Here is an 18,603-nt window from a genome sequence, read left to right as displayed (position 1 = left end):
ACAAGTGTGGGGGCCTGCATGAGGACTTCTAAGCTTAACTACCAGCTTAGTTCTGGTCCGCTGCCACCATTCCCTTCCCTGGGAAGCTTTTAGAAACCTTTCACCAATTCCCTGGTGAATACAGATCCAAACTTCTTGGATCTTAAAACAAGGAGAAATTGACCCTTCCCCCCTCCTTCCTTTCACCAACTCCTGGTGAATACAGATCCAACTTCCTTGGATCTAAAAACAAGGAAAAATCTATCAGGTTCTTAAAAAGAAGGCTTTTAATTAAAGAAAAAGGTAAAAATCATCTCTGTAAAATCAGTATGGAAAATAGCTTTACAGGGTAATCAAACTTAAAGAGCTCAGAGGACCCCCCTCTGTCTTAGGTTCAAAGTACAGCAAACAAAGATAAACACTCTAGTAAAAGGTACATTTACAAGTTGAGAAAACAAAGTAAAACTAAGACGCCTTGCCTGGATTTTTACTTACAAGTTTGAAATATGAGAGACTTGTTTAGAAAGATGGGGAGAACCTGGATTGATGTCTGGTCCCTCTCAGTCCCAAGAGCGAACAACCCCTTAAACAAAGAGCACAAACAAAAGCCTTTCCCCCCCCAAGATTTGAAAGTATCTTGTCCCCTTATTGGTCCTTTGGCTCCGGTGTCAGCCAGGTTACCCGAGCTTCTTAACCCTTTACAGGTAAAAGGATTTGGAGTATCTGGCCAGGAGGGATTTTACAGTACTGTACACAGGAGAGCTGTTACCCTTCCCTTTATAGTTATGACATGCTGCCTACAGAGATGGAGAGTGCATGATGGAGCGTCACTGCTGAATGAATTTCTTGATCTGGCAGTTTCTGGTCTAATTCTCTGATCTGGCAGTCTCTCAGGGACCTGGTCTGGCTGTTATAGTCAAATCTAGCTATCAGGGCACAAAATACATTCAGAAGTGCTTCTAGGATGTCCCAGGGTGGTAAGATATGACTGGAACTAGTGGCCAAGGCACATGAGAGAAAGAGAGAGAGACTACCTGACGTCAGACTGCAGCAGTATCCAATGTTGGAGGGTAATTTTCCAAAATAATTAAACAAAACTTAAACTTGCAGTTTGAAGAGAAGGTTGGTTTACTTTAATAAGCAAATGCACCTATCCTGTCTAGATAAATGTTTAGATTTTCATTTCTGTACATTAGTGTATAGTAAGAACCCTTCAGGAACCCAAACATTTTCCTCCCACATCAGTTTTGACTTGTTTCATTTTGCAGATTTTGGTTCACCTTTGTACTAAATATAATAAAACATGTTGCCAAATTGGCCCAATTTCATTTAGTTCCTTATTTTGCATGAGTATCATTAGCCATATTAGCATAATTCTGGAAATAGGATTTAATCTGTATTCCTCATAGTGTCCTAAAACGTGTCTTGAATTGCAGTGTACATGTTATAATCTATTTCATTCTCATCCTCATCTTTTTTTCTTAAATAGTGACTATAGTTGAGCTGGTTCTCTTAAGCAGGGCATCTCCTCTACCGTTGCTAAGCATTTGATACTGAAGATACTGCACCATCTTGCAAAGTACATTTTGCAGGGAGGAAAGTATGCAGAAGTCATATGATTGATACTAGCATGGTAACTACTGTGTGTTCATTACCAGAATCAAAAGCAACCTTAGAAATACTGTTGCAAGGGAGTAGGGTAGAAATTGATACTAAGCTACAGTGTAAAGGAGGCTTTCTGCATTTAGAAATGCCTTCCAAGAGCATGGGGAGTGGAGGGTGTGTGTGTGCCAGATTTCAATACTACCTAAAAATACACTCTCTAGAGTAATACAGTAAATTACTTGTCAGAATAAAATTCATTTATATGCTTCAGAAACATGGAATTTATGGCCTGGATTTATGGAAGAGTCTCTACTATTCAAGAGGAGTTACTGGCCCCCTCTTTCCCCCAAGTGCTTTTTCAGGGTTGAGTCACAAGGGAGCCTGCATTGAACTGTGTTTTGAAATTCTAAAATTGGTTTATTAATCACTTGGGAGCTGGCAGAGTTCACTAACATTGAATCCACTTACATAGAAATAGATTCGTCTTCATGCCAGTTAACAAGAATTATTGAAGGCAGAGTCTCACCAGCAGTCAAGACTCAGCTGCAGCACTGTCCTTCCCCCTGTCAGATACGGACTGCTACTCATTTTTATTGCGTTGGAAGAGTGTAAAGGAAAGTGACTACTGTAAGTCTTAGCCCACTCAATTCAAACTGCCATATAGAATTCTGTGAGGGGATCTAATAAGTGTGGTTGGTCTCCCCACCCCACACACACCCAATGCATGCATTCACATGCTTTCAAAAAAGAAAGAGACTGATATTAGAAATATTTGGCCTGACTTCCATCTTTTTTGCCAATGATCCCTCAACTCTCTTACGCTAAGTGAGATGTCCTACAGACTTGCCGTCATATGTGGAATCCAAAGTGATGCAAAAGAAGCTTCCCAAAGGGCAAGCTCCCTGGTGGCCCAGCAAGCATGCTGTTGTACTACAGTATAGCCCTTTCTTTCTTTTTTTAAAACCTACTACGTATGCAGTGATTAGATGCCAGTAGTACTTCACTTTGAATTGCAGCAGTAGGAACAGTAGAGTCTGGATAGGCATCAGCAGCAGGGTAACTGCTAAGATGAAAGAGAACAGGAAACAGCCAGGAGCCATGCTGTTCCTCACACTCTTCTCCAACCCATCAATTGCACAGTGTAGGACACAGCCTTAGAGGAAAATAGAATGAAAGGGAGGAAGAACAGACATTTGGTAGCAGGAGAATTAGATGAATTTGGGAGGCAATGAAGGGGCCCATTATGAGAAATTGTTGGTTATTTTATTTAATTTATTTCTATAGCACTAGTAGTATGAGGTGTTTGCAGTTGTCCTCATTGTAGGGGTATATGTCAAATTGAGACACTGGGAATTTAAGATGTACTGTATGTTTGGGTGACCTGGGTGGTGGTGTGTCAGGAGACTGAAATCTGGGCTCCTGCTTTCTCTGCCCCCAGCTGCAGGCACGTGGGAACTGCAACAGCCCCCACTTAGAAAATGGAGAGCTGCAGTTCAGAATTCAGGGCATCACTACCCAGTTCCTGCAAACCTTTCCAAAATCCTCTGGAAAAAAGAGGGAGCTGAAACCCTGATATTCACCACATAAAGAAACAAGCAGGGGAAAATATTATTGGAAATGGTTTATATTAAAGGGCACAAACAGTCTTTGAATGGAGGCTTCAACAATTCACCATCACAATTCACATTAAAACAATCACCGTGGACTTGAACAAAAGTGATCATCACCCTCCCTGAATTTGCCCGGCCGGTCCTTCCCACCTATTTCAGATAACTGGACAACAATGTGATAAGTCATTATATGATTTCAGTTGCAACTCATTCTAATGAAAATAGCACAGAACCTGCAGTGATGTATCCATCTGTCTTTATCACTCATTGAAAGTGTGCAAGCTATTGAAACAACAGCTTTACCCATTCCTGTGTATATAACCATACTACACATGTGCATATATTATCTATAGCATGCCGTAAAGACTTCTTTCAAGTTATAAAATCTATCATTACCTTTGTTTTGCTGGGTTGTTTTTTTTTTTTTTTTAAGAAAATACCAAAAAATTAAATAAAATGGTCACAATTTTTCACTTATTCATCATTTTGGGGTGCAGAATTTGAGACCCCATAAAGAGGCTTGTTTTTCAGAAGGTAAGTGCTACGCACTTTCTGAAATCAGGCCGTTTTCAGGTGTCTCAAGTTGGGTACCAAAAAGCACTAGCCACTTGAGAAAATTGTGGCCATTATTTTTTGTTTGTTTATGTAGGTGTCTACAGAATATAAAAAGTTCCTATCCAGACCACTAAGTATCTTTGCTATATGTTTAAAAACACAATAAACACATAGAAACATAAATTAAATGCAGCCACTTGCTTATGAGACTTAAAATATGAACTGTCTTAAAGCAGGAATTGTGATCAGCCCTTTCAGGTATGTACAACTATTTTTTGGCCCCACAACTCTTGGCAGCTCTTACCATGATTCATTAGCTGATGGATACCCCTACAAGTTTACTTGAACAGATTGTGGCAGGTAACACTAAGTGACATTATAAGCCCCATCACGGTCAAATGATTTGGTTACATACTGCAGCTCTCTGGGCTTACAGTTCTTGGAAATAAACTAAAATAATCCAGTGCACACAGTAACCTGGGTCCAGAAGGAGTTCCTTGATATGTAGCATTCACTTTTTTTTTGGAAGGGAGTTAAGGCACAGACACCTGAAAATATACCATGGAAATCCTGTTGTGGGTAGTGTTAAGTTTACAGCATTTCACTTTTCCATAAGTTAATGTTCTCAGATCAGATATAGACCTGATAATTGTTGTGCTTTTTAGTTCACCGCAACCTGGTTAAGGATTGTTTTGTTATTTAATGGTCTGTGTACATGAATAGCTGCATGTTTCTTAGACTAAATTTAGCAACTCAATGAAAATGCATTAAGCAAGTGTTTGTGGTGGTTGTTAATCAGTATTTTAGCACACTGGATGCGGTATTGAATAGCCTACGTTATTAGATGAATGCCTAAAAAGTCAATACAAAGTGTATAATGGTACTTCAAGTAGCCTGATTGGTGTTGCAAATGTTATTCCTGATCTAAATAGGGGAAATTGCCAGTGGCAAGGGAGAGGAAGCAGCATAGGTTTAACCAGAGAAGGGAGAGTCTGAAATCTCTTGTCACAAAAAATCTTGTAATAGCTTCTCAGAAGCCTTTCTTTCCTTCAAGCCCACCATCCCTACAATTTTCTTCAGTGTTTGGAGTGGAAGAGTTTGGAATAGCATAGGTTAATCATTTTAAAATCATAATACATTTGTCTATGGCAGCCTCCAACCGAAGTTGTCAGGATGCTGTAGAATAGAGCAAAACAAAATAAAGGCTGCATAGAACCAATAGCAAGGAACTGAGCAAGGGAGAAGTGAAGGAGCAAACAGAAAGTAGCAGTTCTGTAGTTCCTACAGTGAGTGATAGTGTACTTTTCATTCAAATGTGTATTAGAAAAACAGAGCTGTCAGGCTTAGGAGCAAGGCAATATCACTCAGTCATATCCTAGTGGCTCCTACTGTTCTATTTTTAAAATACCATTTATTGCTCAGTAATACTGTAGAATTTCTAGCCTCTCAAAACTATTCTCAGGAGCTATCCACACTGTCTATATTGTGTTTGCTTAGTACAGTGAAACCTGCAGTAAAGGGCCTTCTTTGATAAGCAACCCCTTATCTTATACACTCCCATTTAAAATATCAGCACATGCTTTCCACTACTCCTTCCCTTGACTTCTATCCACAACTACCTCGACATTTCTGGTCCACTTATCTGAAGGTGTAAACAGGTTTCCCTAGTACATGAACACTGTATGTGTACGTATAATATTAAAATAATTTCTTCTAAACATGTGAACAATAATTTTAAAGAGGTTAAAAATATTTCTCAAAGCACTACAATATCTTGTAGTTTAAGTGATTTCATGTCCTGTCTGCTTAGAAATTTGTCAAGTCCACAAATAAAAACCTACTGTGGACAAAAAGGCAGCTTTATTTGTTTCCCACAGGCCTCATAAGGAAAATCCCATTCTGGAAATCACAGAACTAAAACATGCAATATAAATTCATTGAATATTTTCCTTTTGAGTGCGGACAGCATGCTTGGTATTGCACAGCCCAAAGATACTAGTATGATATTCACAGCTGGAAGAAAAAGGGTGTGTGTGTGAGTGTGTGAGAGAGAGAGTGGGGTAGAAGGGAAAGTCACCCACAACACAAAGCTTTGTCAGGAAAAAAAAATTCTGGAGAACTTCCAGTCCTCATTTTCTAGCCAGTCACTTGCACTTGCACTTTCACCCACTATTGTACCTAAATGTATCTTCTGAAAAGGCTATCTGTTTGATCCTGTTAGATCTCCGTTTGGAAGTAATGCAGGAATTAGATGGCTAAAAGTTCATGCTACTCAAGCTTTACTGAATGATATGCGTCATGAATTACCTCATGCTTGGATTAATATGATCCACTGTGCATTGCTAGGTGTCCTGGCTGTCAGCTACATGTCTTGACAGTGTAACAGAGGTTTGGTGGGTGATGGTTAGGGAATTGGCAAAGTTGATAAATGATGGGGTTGTTTACAATAGAATTTATTTTCTTTTTAATTAAAGGAAAGCAGAGAAAAAGTGTTTCTGGTTCACATTCTGGAAGGTAAATAAATTAAGCATCTTCCCAGAATAAATTAGTGATTTCAGTTAAAAAAAATAAAATGGGTCAATTATTTTTCACTTCTGCTTTTCCTGTAAATGGCAGAGCTCCTGCACTGAACTACTACCCCAAATCTTTTCATGGGTATTGGACAAATGGGTTAGTCCTCCAGTTCTGCAGCAGTTGGGTCATAAATATCTGCTGCTGGCATTCTGGGTGGCAACGAGAAGACTAAATCAGGAATAGCATGGCTGCATCAGCTCTGCTAGCAATCAGCAAGATAATCTGGCCTTTCTCTCCATCAGTGGCCAGAAGCATGGAGTGGATGCCAGAGACTCTACCTACTCTACTTACTTCTGCTCTGGAATATATGAGGGAGAGCATGAAGAGAAGCCTTTGGTCATGGCAGAATGCCTCTCCTTAGAAAAGGGCATCATCACAAACTGCTCTCATACCAGTTGCACTGCGTGACCCAATTCAGTTATTTGTAACCAGCTTTCTTTCAATATTAATTATACTGAAGCAAAACTTGTTTTAAAATGAGTAAAGGTTATGAATGAATTACAATTCCCCACAAAGAATAGGAAAGATGCTCATTAAAATTCTGCAGATAATCTCATCACTTCACATTGTCTGGTAAAAATGTGTAGGGCAGCTAACCCAGGTGACCTAGTGGCTTGTAGATGCTCAATTGATTTGGTTTTTTTTAATTGGCAAAATGTGCTTGGGTTTGTTTTTGATGGGCTTTTATGTAACGGAGAAGTAAATTTGTCATTTTTTGTTCATGTTTAGTTATTAAACACTTTGAAATAGTTGGACAATCACTACACAGAGCTGAGTCATTGTTGTAAAGAATTAAGTGATTTTTTAAAAAATTCCTGCATATTTCAGTATTCCAAAACAAATAAGAAAAGTAGGAATCTAATTATGCAGTGTTTTAAATGGTAAAATAATGCTTCTCTGGCAGAATACTGATAATGAACATCACTGTTCATTAACTTTAGAAGAAACAAGCACCAAATTAACATTTGCAAACATTTGTTGCAGCCAATTAGAGTCTCCATTTAGGATGCTTTTCCTGGCAGCATTCTCTAGGCGTAGGCCCCATTTTAAAGAAATGGCTCAAATATTTGTATTATTTTAAACTTGTAATTAATTTCACCATTAATGTGCTATGACTACATACTGGCTTATTTCACAGCTATATATTTATATGACTAATCATTATAGCTACATGTCAAGTTACTTTAAGAAATAAGATTGTGTGAATATTGGGTATAAGGAATTGGAATAATCTTTCTGGAACCTTAAAGTACAGCTTAGTCACCTGTTCAAAGTCTATGTCAGAAGACAAATTACCATTGGGACTAGTAGCTTTTTTTTTTTTTTTTTTTAACTGTTTCTCACGTGAAACAGTTTAAATCTTTACATTCTGTTAAATGTAAAGTAGCTCTAGCTGATTGGTTCTCAACCTTTTTAATGCCAAGGGATCCCCTGTTCCATACTATGAGCCCCACACCCCCCAGGGATCCCTCTCGTATGTCTGTGATCTAGTTGGTATCCTGGAACTATTGATACTGGATAGCAAGAGCTTGCTATCTAAGCCACTTAAAGAAATGTACTTCTCATAAATGATTATTCATGATGTTTCCAGAAAAGACAGTGGCCATTGACATTCCTTTCTAATGAACATTTTCCAGTAAATTTCTACTTATTAAAAAAAAACACTCCATCTCTGTGGGCACTCTAAAGAGAGGCCAAGCCTTGAGCACATGGAGGCTTACCTAAATCCAGTCCTGTTATTCCTGGTCAGGATTTGACTGGAGGCAAATGAGGAAATTTTCACTGCCACTGCCCATTTGGTGTTGTAGATGCATTGCTGAGGACTTCAGTCCCCTCCACCTGCTCTAGCATGCTAAGTCTGTAGATAGTAGCCTCTCCATAGTTAGAGGTTGAAGTCAGCTTCTGTAGAAGTTTCTATGAAACTTCACATGCAGGATCTTAGCTAAGGGTAGATTTCCATCCCCTGAAAGTTTTGAATCCATTGGACAAGGAGCTTCAGGAAGGAAGATTAAAAAATTGGGTTGGAAATTCTGGATCATCATTTTGCTAACTATTTGGGGGCAGAAGTACACATATCTGTGAAACAGCTTGACCAAAAGACTAATTTGTTTTGACTAGTTAAGCCTCAGGCCTTAGTGATCTTTTCCAGGAAACCTCTAATGGATTGGAGGAGAAATGTGTGTGTGTCCCAACTCATACTAGTGAGTCTCTGCTCCTTCTCCCTTCACAGAGAACTGATGCATGGAGCCTCCATAGAGCTGGTTCTATGAAAGCAGCCAAATCCCTTCCCTGCTGAATAGGAGATTGGAGAGCAAGGAAAGGCTAATCTGGGTCAAAACTTGGATCTGGTTTCAGGTCTGGCTTTCAACAACCTTTCCACTAGAAAATACTTTATTTGGAGGATTCCATGTACTGCCCATCTTTAATCCAGATTAGTTGCTTTAGCCAGGAATGGCTATAATTGCAAATAGTATAACTTTTTCTCTCTTGTTCTTTTTCAGCTTGCCATGAAGCACAAATGTTGAGATACCGCCTAACACAGATATCTTCCCAAGAGGAACTGAAAAGCTAGGTTCAGCAATTTTTACTGGAGATCCAAACTTTCACATGCATTATCCTTCCAATTCAGTGAAGATGAGTTATTCAGTTAACGTACAGGGAAAATGTTGCATTCCCACATTTTTATGGTAATTTCACTAAGCAATGCTGCTGTATCTCCAACCTTTATTTTGTATTTAAGTTATTTTAGGTGTTTTTAAAAACATGGACCAAATGAGAAACTGATCAAGATAAGCACCATCTTATTTTTTCTGGTGTCACACAGGAAGAAGTATTAAATTGGCTGCAAGAGATGTTACTGTTCAGAAATAAAATCCAAACAATGGTTACATATTTTTCCCTTTTGTATAGTGCTAGTAGAATTTGAACATTTGAATTATGCCTCCCAGATGATAATCCTGTAGTGGAAAGCAGACTGATTTGTTATGTGAAACAGCAGGCCTTATCATTTCTGCCACTCAGTAGGAATTTTTGCACCAGCATTCAGAAGTGCAAATTTGACTTCCAGATGTGACCCTGCTATCCATGCTGCATTTTGAAAATATCCTGTTGTACTTTCCAGATTGATTTTGGATTGTATAATAAAATATAAAGAATGTAAACTTGAGATGTTAAGCTCTAAGAAAAATCTGATTTTTAAAAGTGTACACACAAAATGGTTGTGCCTCATTAACACAGTCTGGAATTTAGCAGTCTTTGCATGGTTTCTTTTTAACTATGATTTCTCTGAATTAGGGCCTTTATAAATGAAAGTTTGAATACAAACTTTCCAAGCTACCAGTTTTCCATAAACTTTACACAGAAAATATTTTATCATAAAATAGCTTGGAAAAATATCTTTCCACTGCAGACTGATTAACTAAACTATTTTTGATCTATTGTCTTCCTTAACAGACAGCTGTTTTCCTCATTTTCCTTCAGAAATTCTCAAGTTATTTATTCATAGTATTAAAACTTGAAGACAGTACAAGAAGTTATACTTGATTTTACCAAGAGTACACAAACATAAAATGCTAGCTAAGCTTTCAGCCTTTAACTATAGTATGTTTGTCCAAAGCTGCATGCATCTTCAAAATTTTCTGTTCCCCTCTTACTGATGAGCCAGACAGCCAGTGTAATCCGAATATACTGTAGTGTTCATTGTCAATGCAGAATAAGATTTTGCATTATTAATGACATTTTAAAGAGCTTAGAATCTAATAATAAGGCAGTAAATGGGATGGGGGGGAAGAAAGAGAAAAGTAACTAAGAAGTAAATAATATCTGTTGGAAATATCGATATTACAAAAAGGGGACTGAATTTATTTGGGAAGAAATTCTAAGTCAACCTACAGAAGTCATCTAGTGAAATGTATAGTTTGTAGATGTATATTTTTAATTATGCTATTTTGTATGAAGTTTTTTTATTGCATAATAGAAGTTGTTTAGAGGAGGGAGCGTGTTTATCATCTGTTTAGCACTGTAGGATCACATCAAGGACAACGTTGAGAACTGTCACGTCCCAAGCTGCCAGCTGGGAAAGAATTTGGCCAGTCATAAGCTGCAAGTTAGAACAGGGCCACTAAAAACGTGAGGCTCCAAGCAACACTTGAGCTACTTATGACTAATGCTTGCCTTGAAAGAATCTGTAGCGTCACAAGCACAATAGGCAACATTTTAATAAATAGGGCTCTTACTAGAGACCAGCAAGAAAAAAAAAGCACTCTCATATTGGGAATTAAACAAAAACAAAATGTTAGGTTAGGGGTTTTTTTTGTTTGTTTTTTAAATGTCTCATTAGAATCTTTTTCAGATGTACAGCACAGTTCTGACAGCAAAGCAGATATGTCTTCATCCATTCCCCTCTCTTAGGGTATGTTTACCCTGCAATAAAACATTCACAGCTGGCCCGTGTCAGCTGACTTGAGCTTGCAGGGCTCAGGCCGTGGGATTATACAGCTGCAGTGTAGACCTTCAGGCTTGGTCTGGAGCCTAAGCCCTGGGACACCACAAGGAGGCACGGTCCCAGAGACCAGGCTCCAGCCTGAGCCCAAACGTCTACATTGCAATTTTATAACCCCACACCTACACTTACTTTTTTTTTTTTTTTAACTGTGCTCTCAAGGATTTTGCTGCCTGATGAAATTGAGGTCATGGGTAGTCAGTATGAAAAAGAGAGTCATATGTTAATGAAAATTCAGTAGTGAGAACTACAACCATAACAGTAGTTCCACTAAAGAAGAGAGAGAATAGGATTTGAACTGTTGCCATCTAGCTTTTACTCAAAGGTTATAATTAATTTAGAAGAGACGTTTAAACCCCAGATCAGATATACTTGGGGAGGATGAGTTATTTCAGTTCAGATAACAATCCATAATGCTTGAGGAGGCTACAGGTTTAAACATCTCCTGGGCAGATCAGGTCACAGGCACACTGCTAAATTCCAAATCCCTTTTTCACAGGTTAAACGTTTGTTCTTTAATATGTATGTTTTAGTACCATTAACTATTTTTCATAGTTGAGTTTGAATAACTCAATGCATTGAAGAAAGGAAAAGAGATTTAGTTGCATTCTGTTTCATTCCTGGTATTCAGTAAACTACTAGATGTGGTGGTACTTAGGAAGGTTTCAAGAAAGTGTGCTGACATCCCATGCTGAAGATAAACTTTATAACATTATACTTCCGTCCTGGAACTTAGCTGTAGTATACAACACTAGTATTATTAGATATTTGTGTACATAAAATATACAGTAATTCAAGTTAATGTTTCATATTAATGAATGTATTTGGAAAATGTAACAATATCAATAGTTTCCTTATTACATTACCTTTTTTAAGTTCTGCAAAGAATAAAGATCATGTATTGTTGGACTTGAGACTGGTGTACTGCAAAATCTGTCTTAAAAGGCTACTTTTGTGGCTAGCAAAAATAGTGCATTCATGTGGCAATATTAACAAAATGTGCTCTCTAAACAAGTGATCTTAAAGGTAGGTTTTGCTATTATATGCCAAAATCCATAATTGCTGATATATGTTGTAATTAATTCCTCAAAAGTTCTAAAAAATGTAAAAAGAATTTTGTGCCATTCTGAAAAAAGTGGGACCTGCTTTGTTGATTCATTGCTGCAAACCCTACTTTTGTCATTAAACGTTTTAACTGTGACAAAAAAAATTCCTGGATTATTTGGTGTGTTGTTTTTTGTAGTGGTGATGGGGGGGGGGGTTGGTTTTTGTTTTGTTTTGTTCTCCTTTCTTCTAGTCAAAATAGAAAAGATGTGGTTGTTTGCTAATTAAAAAGAAAAATCCAAGTTTTCACTGTACTATGATCAATAGTTTCCTCTCAAAAGAATGTGACGGTCTACTGGGAACAGCAGTGAAAACTATTTGAAAATGTTTTTGTGCCCTTCTAGGCTTATGCATTCTTCCGCTATATAAAAACTGCTATTGAGCACATGAACACAAATGTAAGTTAATTTTCTACCTAAATGTTGCACTGCTCAGAGAAGTCCATGTTTCCATTGCACTTCAGTTTTGTTGCAGAACATTTAGTCTCTCATTCACGTGACTGACTATTACTGTACAAATATGATTGTATTACATAATAAATACACTTTAAAGCCAGTTTCTCACACACTTGGGGGGAAAGATACTGCTCAATGCAACTCATTCCATTAATTTCAGTGAAGCTACTTGAGGAATAAGGTATTTATCAATATGTATCAGAATCAGTTATTTTTAATTAAAAATTTAACATGTTTGTCATTACCCAACTAGGAACATCACCTCAAAAATGTCTTTATTTGCTAATATAGCTGCATACCTATATTCAGTGGAAAAGTAAAATCAAGTAAAATTTACATCCATTCAAAATGAAGTTTAAAATAGTAAGTTGTATCTAAATGGATAATACTGTGAAAGAGTAACTCAAACCACCTCCTATGAGAGAGTCATAAATACTTACTGAAAGAGAATTCCAATCTTGCGATCTCTGAGGAAGAAGCCAACCAATTATCAACCTTTCCAGAGGTTACCTACTTAGTGATAGTTTTCCCCAGTCAGGTCTGACCCCTTCCCCTGCTCCCTCCACCCCGCGGGACTATGCCCCACATTCCTGGGTTCAAGTACTGTGTTTGTGCTCTCACTCATTTCCTGTGAACAATGAGCACCAATGTTGTCTCTGCTGCCTCGGGGAAACCCATATCTCTGCTTACTGCGCCATCTGTAAGGTTTCCCACTGCAGATTTGAGAAGCACGAGAACTTCACCTCAGGAGGAGGCTATGAGGCCGCACACACACTCGGATCTGGGACCATTGGAACCAAAGGTGCACCGGCCATCGCCAGTGGTGAGTGCTCCTCCCAGCACCTCCCATGCCTCGGATCCAGCAGTCCCGAACAAGCTCAGACATGAGAGTAGGAAGCATATTCATGGGCATAGAAGCAAGTCCTTATCGAGGGCTGCTTCTAAGAGCAGCATTTCCTACCTAAGCCATTTCAGGTTGGGTGAGATGTCGTGCGCCGACACCACTGTGCTGGCGCCCACGCTTCCCTGCCTTGAGGGTAAGGCAAAGGATCCAGCAGCAGCATCAGGGGACCTGGTTCCTGCTCGATCTGTGCCATCCCTGCATGTGCACCGCCAGTCTCGCCACCGCTTCCACAACCTTCGCTGCAGACGGCTCTGTGGACTCCACCTCAGTCTTCAGCTGCCTCCAAGGACACTCCCTGGACCCCCCCAACCATCTGGAGCCCCTTCTGTCCATACAGGAACTGGGGCTGTCCTACCCATCTTTGCTGATGCTCTCCAGCCCCACTCTGGTGGACGAGCCGCTCCTGCCGGAGAAGACGATACCAACAGCACACCGTGGTCTGTGCTGCTGGCTCCCCTGCTTCTGTAGACATCTTTGGACTTTTCTGGACCGGAGCCCACCTCCCCCGTGTCCAGGTGCAAATATCACTTCTGCTCCCGCCCACCTTATCCAGCTGCTTATAACATGGCATTGACGGTGTGATACTGATACCCCTGGGGCCCGCCGCACCCCCAGGTTGGCCATGTTGGGCATCCTGGGACCCATACCGTCCTCGGTACCCACCCTCTCAGGCCTCCTACCAGTCTTCCCCAGCTCCTCCACTGGCACCAACGGGCGCCTAGGAGGTGGCAGAGGCAAGGGTGCTGGAACTAGGGATGCTGGGGGTGCTACCGCACCCCCTGACTTTAAGTGGTTTCCATCAAAGAATCATAGAACTGGACGGGACCTCGAAAGGTCACTCAAGGCAGGACTAAGTATTATATAGACCATCCCTGACAGGTGTTTGTCCAACCTGCTCTTAAAAATCCTCAATGATGGAGTGCTTAACCACTCTGTCAGGAAGTTTTTCCTAAGGTCCAACCTAAACCGCCGTTCTTGCAATTTTAAGCCCATTGTTTCTTTTTCTATCCTCAGAGGTTAAGAAAAACATTTTTTCTCCCTCCTCCTTGTAACAACCTTTTATGTACTTGAAAACTGTTATCATGTCCCCTCTCGGTCTTCTCTTCTCCAGACTACACAAACCCATTTTTTTCAATCTTCCCTTGTAGATCATTTTGTAGATCTTTAATCATTTTTGTTGCTCTTCTGTGTACCTTCTCCAATTTGTCCACAACTTTCCTGAAATGTGGCACCCAGAACTGGACACAATACTCCAGTTGAGGCCTAATCAGCGCGGAGTAGAACAGAAGAATTACTTCTCGTGTCTTGCTTACAATACTCCTGCTAATACATCCCAGGATGATGTTTGCTTTTTTTTTTTTTTTTTTTTTTTTTTTTTTTTTTTTTTTTTTTTTTTTATTTTTTTTTTTTTTTTTTTTTTTTTTTTTTTTTTTTTTTTTTTTTTTTGCAACAGTGTTACACTGTTGATTCATATTTAGCTTGTGATCCACTATGATCCCCAGATCCCTTTCCGCAGTACTTCTTCCTAGGCAGTCATTTCCCATATTGTATGTGTGCAACTGATTGTTCCTTCCTAAGTGGAGTACTTGCATATACCGGGTTTACAGTTTTGTTCAATGGCTTTCAGCACCCCCAATATAAAAATTGTTCCAACGCCACTGGGTAGAGGTCAAGCTGGTACCACTGGTTCCGCCAGTCCCTACAGCTGCTTCCTCCTTTCTGGATGAAGTGCTCATTCCTGCCTCCATGTCTCCCACTGATGACCACAGGCAGTATCGGGACCTATTACAAAGGATGGCAACAAACCACCACTGGAAGAGGTGCAAAATCAGCAGCACCAGCTGCTCAACGTCCTCTAGTCCAGGGACCCTCAAGGATGGCAATCCCTATTAATGATGCCATCCTCCAGTCCACACAAGCAGTGTGGCACATCCCAACCTCTTGTATCCCCATGCCAAAACACACACAATGGTGCTACGTTGTGCCAGCTAAAGGGGCAGACCTTTTGTTTTCCCACCCACCCTCCAGGTCCCTGGTGGTGCACATGGCTATGGAGAGGGCATACCAACAGACTGGGTGGTGAAAAGGTTACACCTTTTGGTTAAATTTGCAATTTTGCATCACCAACTACCAGGCTTTGCTGTCAAATATGACTTTAACACCTACGCCCAGCTGGCGGAGATCAAAGACAAGCTACCCCCATACCAGCAGAAACACTTTCAGATGCTGGTGGATGAAGGACGCTTCCTAGCCATGATCTGCCTCCAAGTGGCAGTCGATGTGGACGACACATCCTCATTTGTGACGGGCATTGTCATGCACTGCGACTCCTGGCTGGAGTTCTCTGGCTTCTCCGAAATGACCTCCCTTTTGACAAGGACAAGTTATTTTACTCTAAGACTGATGAGTCTCTTCATTCATTAAAGGTCTCGAGGGCCACACTGCGCTCTCTGGGTTTTTATACCCTATCCCCAAATACAAATAGGGACCACACATCTCGAAGAACCTCCAGCTATAGGTAAGTAACCTTCTATTCTACCAGAATAAATGGATTGCTGATGGATGTGCAACATCTGATGGTGAAAGCATTTTTATATTATTGGCATCATTCTGCACTATGCTACATTAATTTGGCTAATAATGTAATTACATCTTTACTATCCTGAGCATATATTTATGCTATTGAAATGTAGACTATTTTAATGATTCTGCGATGCACCTCATGCATACTGTGAAGTATTTTAAATGAAATCCATCATATTGATGGATTGTCTGAAATTTATTATAATGTTCATGAAAGAATATATTGTATGAGACAAAAACTTTCCTAATCATTGGCTATAATATATAATTGAGAAGAGTGTCTTCTGTCATCTGTTATACTTCATATGATGATGCCTATAAGGTTCAAAAACATATAAGGAACGGAATTTTCTTTGTTTCCTCAGTAAAGTTTTCATTGTCCGTGAAATAAAGCAGTGGTTCTTGTTGTTATGGATCATGCTTTGGTATATCTCTTCACTGCAGTAGTGCCATAAAAATGTCCTGCAGCCAAATGCCACCAAATTTGAGGTGTTGCTGAATGCAATACGGTGGTACTTTGGATACTGGAGTGTAACTGATGTATACCATAAACAATGTTAAATATATCAACTTTGTACCATATACTAGTTATTCTTTATTATTCACTTCTAGTGCATTTATAATGATGATTAATCACTGCACAGAAAAAACTTGTGGTCAGTTTCATAATTGCTTTTCACTGTATAAGATAATTACATTTTCATCTGTAGTGATCCAATGGAAGTTTTTAATTGAAACCTATAATTTAATAGGAGCACAGTTAATAGAGCATCTAATTTTTAATTGGAGGGCCAAGATTCAAGTTCTTGTAGGAAGTTACTTTCAAGAGGAATATGAAGGTCTTTTGTATAATTTTCAGCAGAAAAAGTAGTACTAGAAAGGAAACTGCTAATGAATACATGTAAACAGGGATGAAATTAATAATTCACGTTTGAGATTATTGAAGTGCATTTTTTCAAATTTATGTAAAAGAAAAACAAATATATACAATTAGGAAGTACAGCTTTTAAATGCATTAATAAGGTTTTATAATGTGGAAAACTTAAACGCATTATACAGCCCAACTGACATACATAAAACTTGTAGGGAGTTAATGGAATCAACAAAAAAACTTATTGTAGCGCTAACAAACCGGCAATAAAAGATGGGGGAAATAATCCGGTTTTACCAATTTTCAGTAAAGCAGAGGGGAAAAAGTGATCCTGATAATCACTAAGGTTAAGACAGGTAAGCAATTTTTTAAACATGCTTATTAACCTCACAGTATCCTTTTAAGTATTAAGTGGAAACGAGTATTAAGTCCCAATATGAATAATGATACAATCTAAATCTGCAAATTTAGAGTGGCAATCAGAGAATAGACGTGAGCTTCCAATAATCCTAAGGATCCCATCCTGTCAGGTACTGAGTCCCTTAACTCCCATTAAAGTCAATGGGTCTGAGGCTCAGCATCTCTAAGAAGCACTAAGCACCCTACAGGATGAGGACATAACTACCAACAGGAGCACTATGTCCATTGAGAGTTTCCACTAATTCAGCATCCCATCTACCCCCAAATTCACTAAAAATTTAACTCATTTTCAGAAAGTGCTGAATTAAGCACAACCCCTCACAGCTTGGAAGTCTGAAGAAGCCATTTTCCTCATGTTTGCATTTTATTATGAAACACATTTAATGCAATGCTTTTCCACCCTCTTTCTTTCCATTTCTCTTCTCTAAATAACTGCCTGAAGTAAGCAGTTATCCATTGCACACACTATTCGCTGCAAAGGGCTGCTCTGACAGCCTGCCATACTGGGGCCTGCATTTGGGGGGGCGGGGGGGGGAATTGTACTGCTTTTTGCAAGAGATGGTTTTAATGGCTGTTATTGTAGCTCTCATCCTTTGGAAACAGTAAACAAAGAGCCAATGTTAGTTTGTATATGAAAATATATACATATCTGATGGAACAAGTTCACAAAAATGAAATTTTGTTTGTTTTAATGTTTGTTTCATCTGTGTGAAAGTCTAATGGGTCTAAAGAGGGAATGTCTAATCATGTTTGTGTGCATTTGTGCAGCCTTTAGTGGTATACAGTGCCTATATCTCTGCCTGAGCCCTGGAATTACTGGCTTTTTTTGTGATTATGAATTCCGCCCCCCCCCCCCCCCCCCCCCGATTGCTGGCTGTTTTGCAAGATTGACATGGCCCACACAATTTGAGATGTGGAGACAAGTAATGCAGTGGTATCTTATATGTAACTATTTGTATATGTGTTACCCAAACCTTCAAACCTTGTAAACTGGCTGCCTAGGCATTCTCCCATTGCTGCAGGGTCTGAATAGTGGCTCTTATGCTATTCATTTCCTGGCTATTGCTGTAGGGAGCATGGCCAAGGTAAGAGGGATGTGGCCAGGATCCAAATTTGTGAAATCAGCCATGTGGCACTCTGGGCAGACGGGAATTGCACCAGGATCAAGGAGCCACAAAGGTGGCTAAAAGTCAGATTTTTCCCTCCCCTGGTCAGGTGCCAAGCACAGCTCTGCTGGTCTGGAGGATCTAGGCCCATGTTTCCAGAGTAATCTGTCTGACTATAGTGTCCCCATATCTCTCCCAAACTACAGAAAGAAGCTGAGTGAGCTGATCCACAGGCTAATTCCCTGCTACGAGGAGAGAGAGTTGTATCTGGAAGGATGGGAGAGGTTGGTACAGAAAGGTACAGCTTTGTGTGAGGTAGATACAGAAAGGTACAGC

At 39.5% G+C, this 18,603-nt stretch overlaps 1 protein-coding gene across 1 annotated transcript in view; it reads left to right on the top strand.

The window, feature by feature from the left end:
• The window catches only part of STXBP6 (syntaxin binding protein 6), a 217,808-nt gene extending 205,802 nt beyond the window's left edge, over positions 1-12,006 (top strand). The window contains exon 6 of the mRNA XM_026651529.2: positions 8,825-12,006. Coding sequence (XP_026507314.1) covers positions 8,825-8,848 — 24 coding nt within the window. The 3' untranslated portion in view covers positions 8,849-12,006. The remainder of the gene's footprint in view (positions 1-8,824) is intronic.
• Positions 12,007-18,603: the final 6,597 nt, after the last annotated feature.

Source organism: Terrapene carolina, unplaced genomic scaffold (assembly GCF_002925995.2).
Source record: "Terrapene carolina triunguis isolate 2854851 unplaced genomic scaffold, T_m_triunguis-2.0 Scaffold96, whole genome shotgun sequence".
NCBI lineage: Eukaryota > Metazoa > Chordata > Testudines > Emydidae > Terrapene > Terrapene triunguis.
This window is presented reverse-complemented; position numbering and strand designations above follow the sequence as displayed.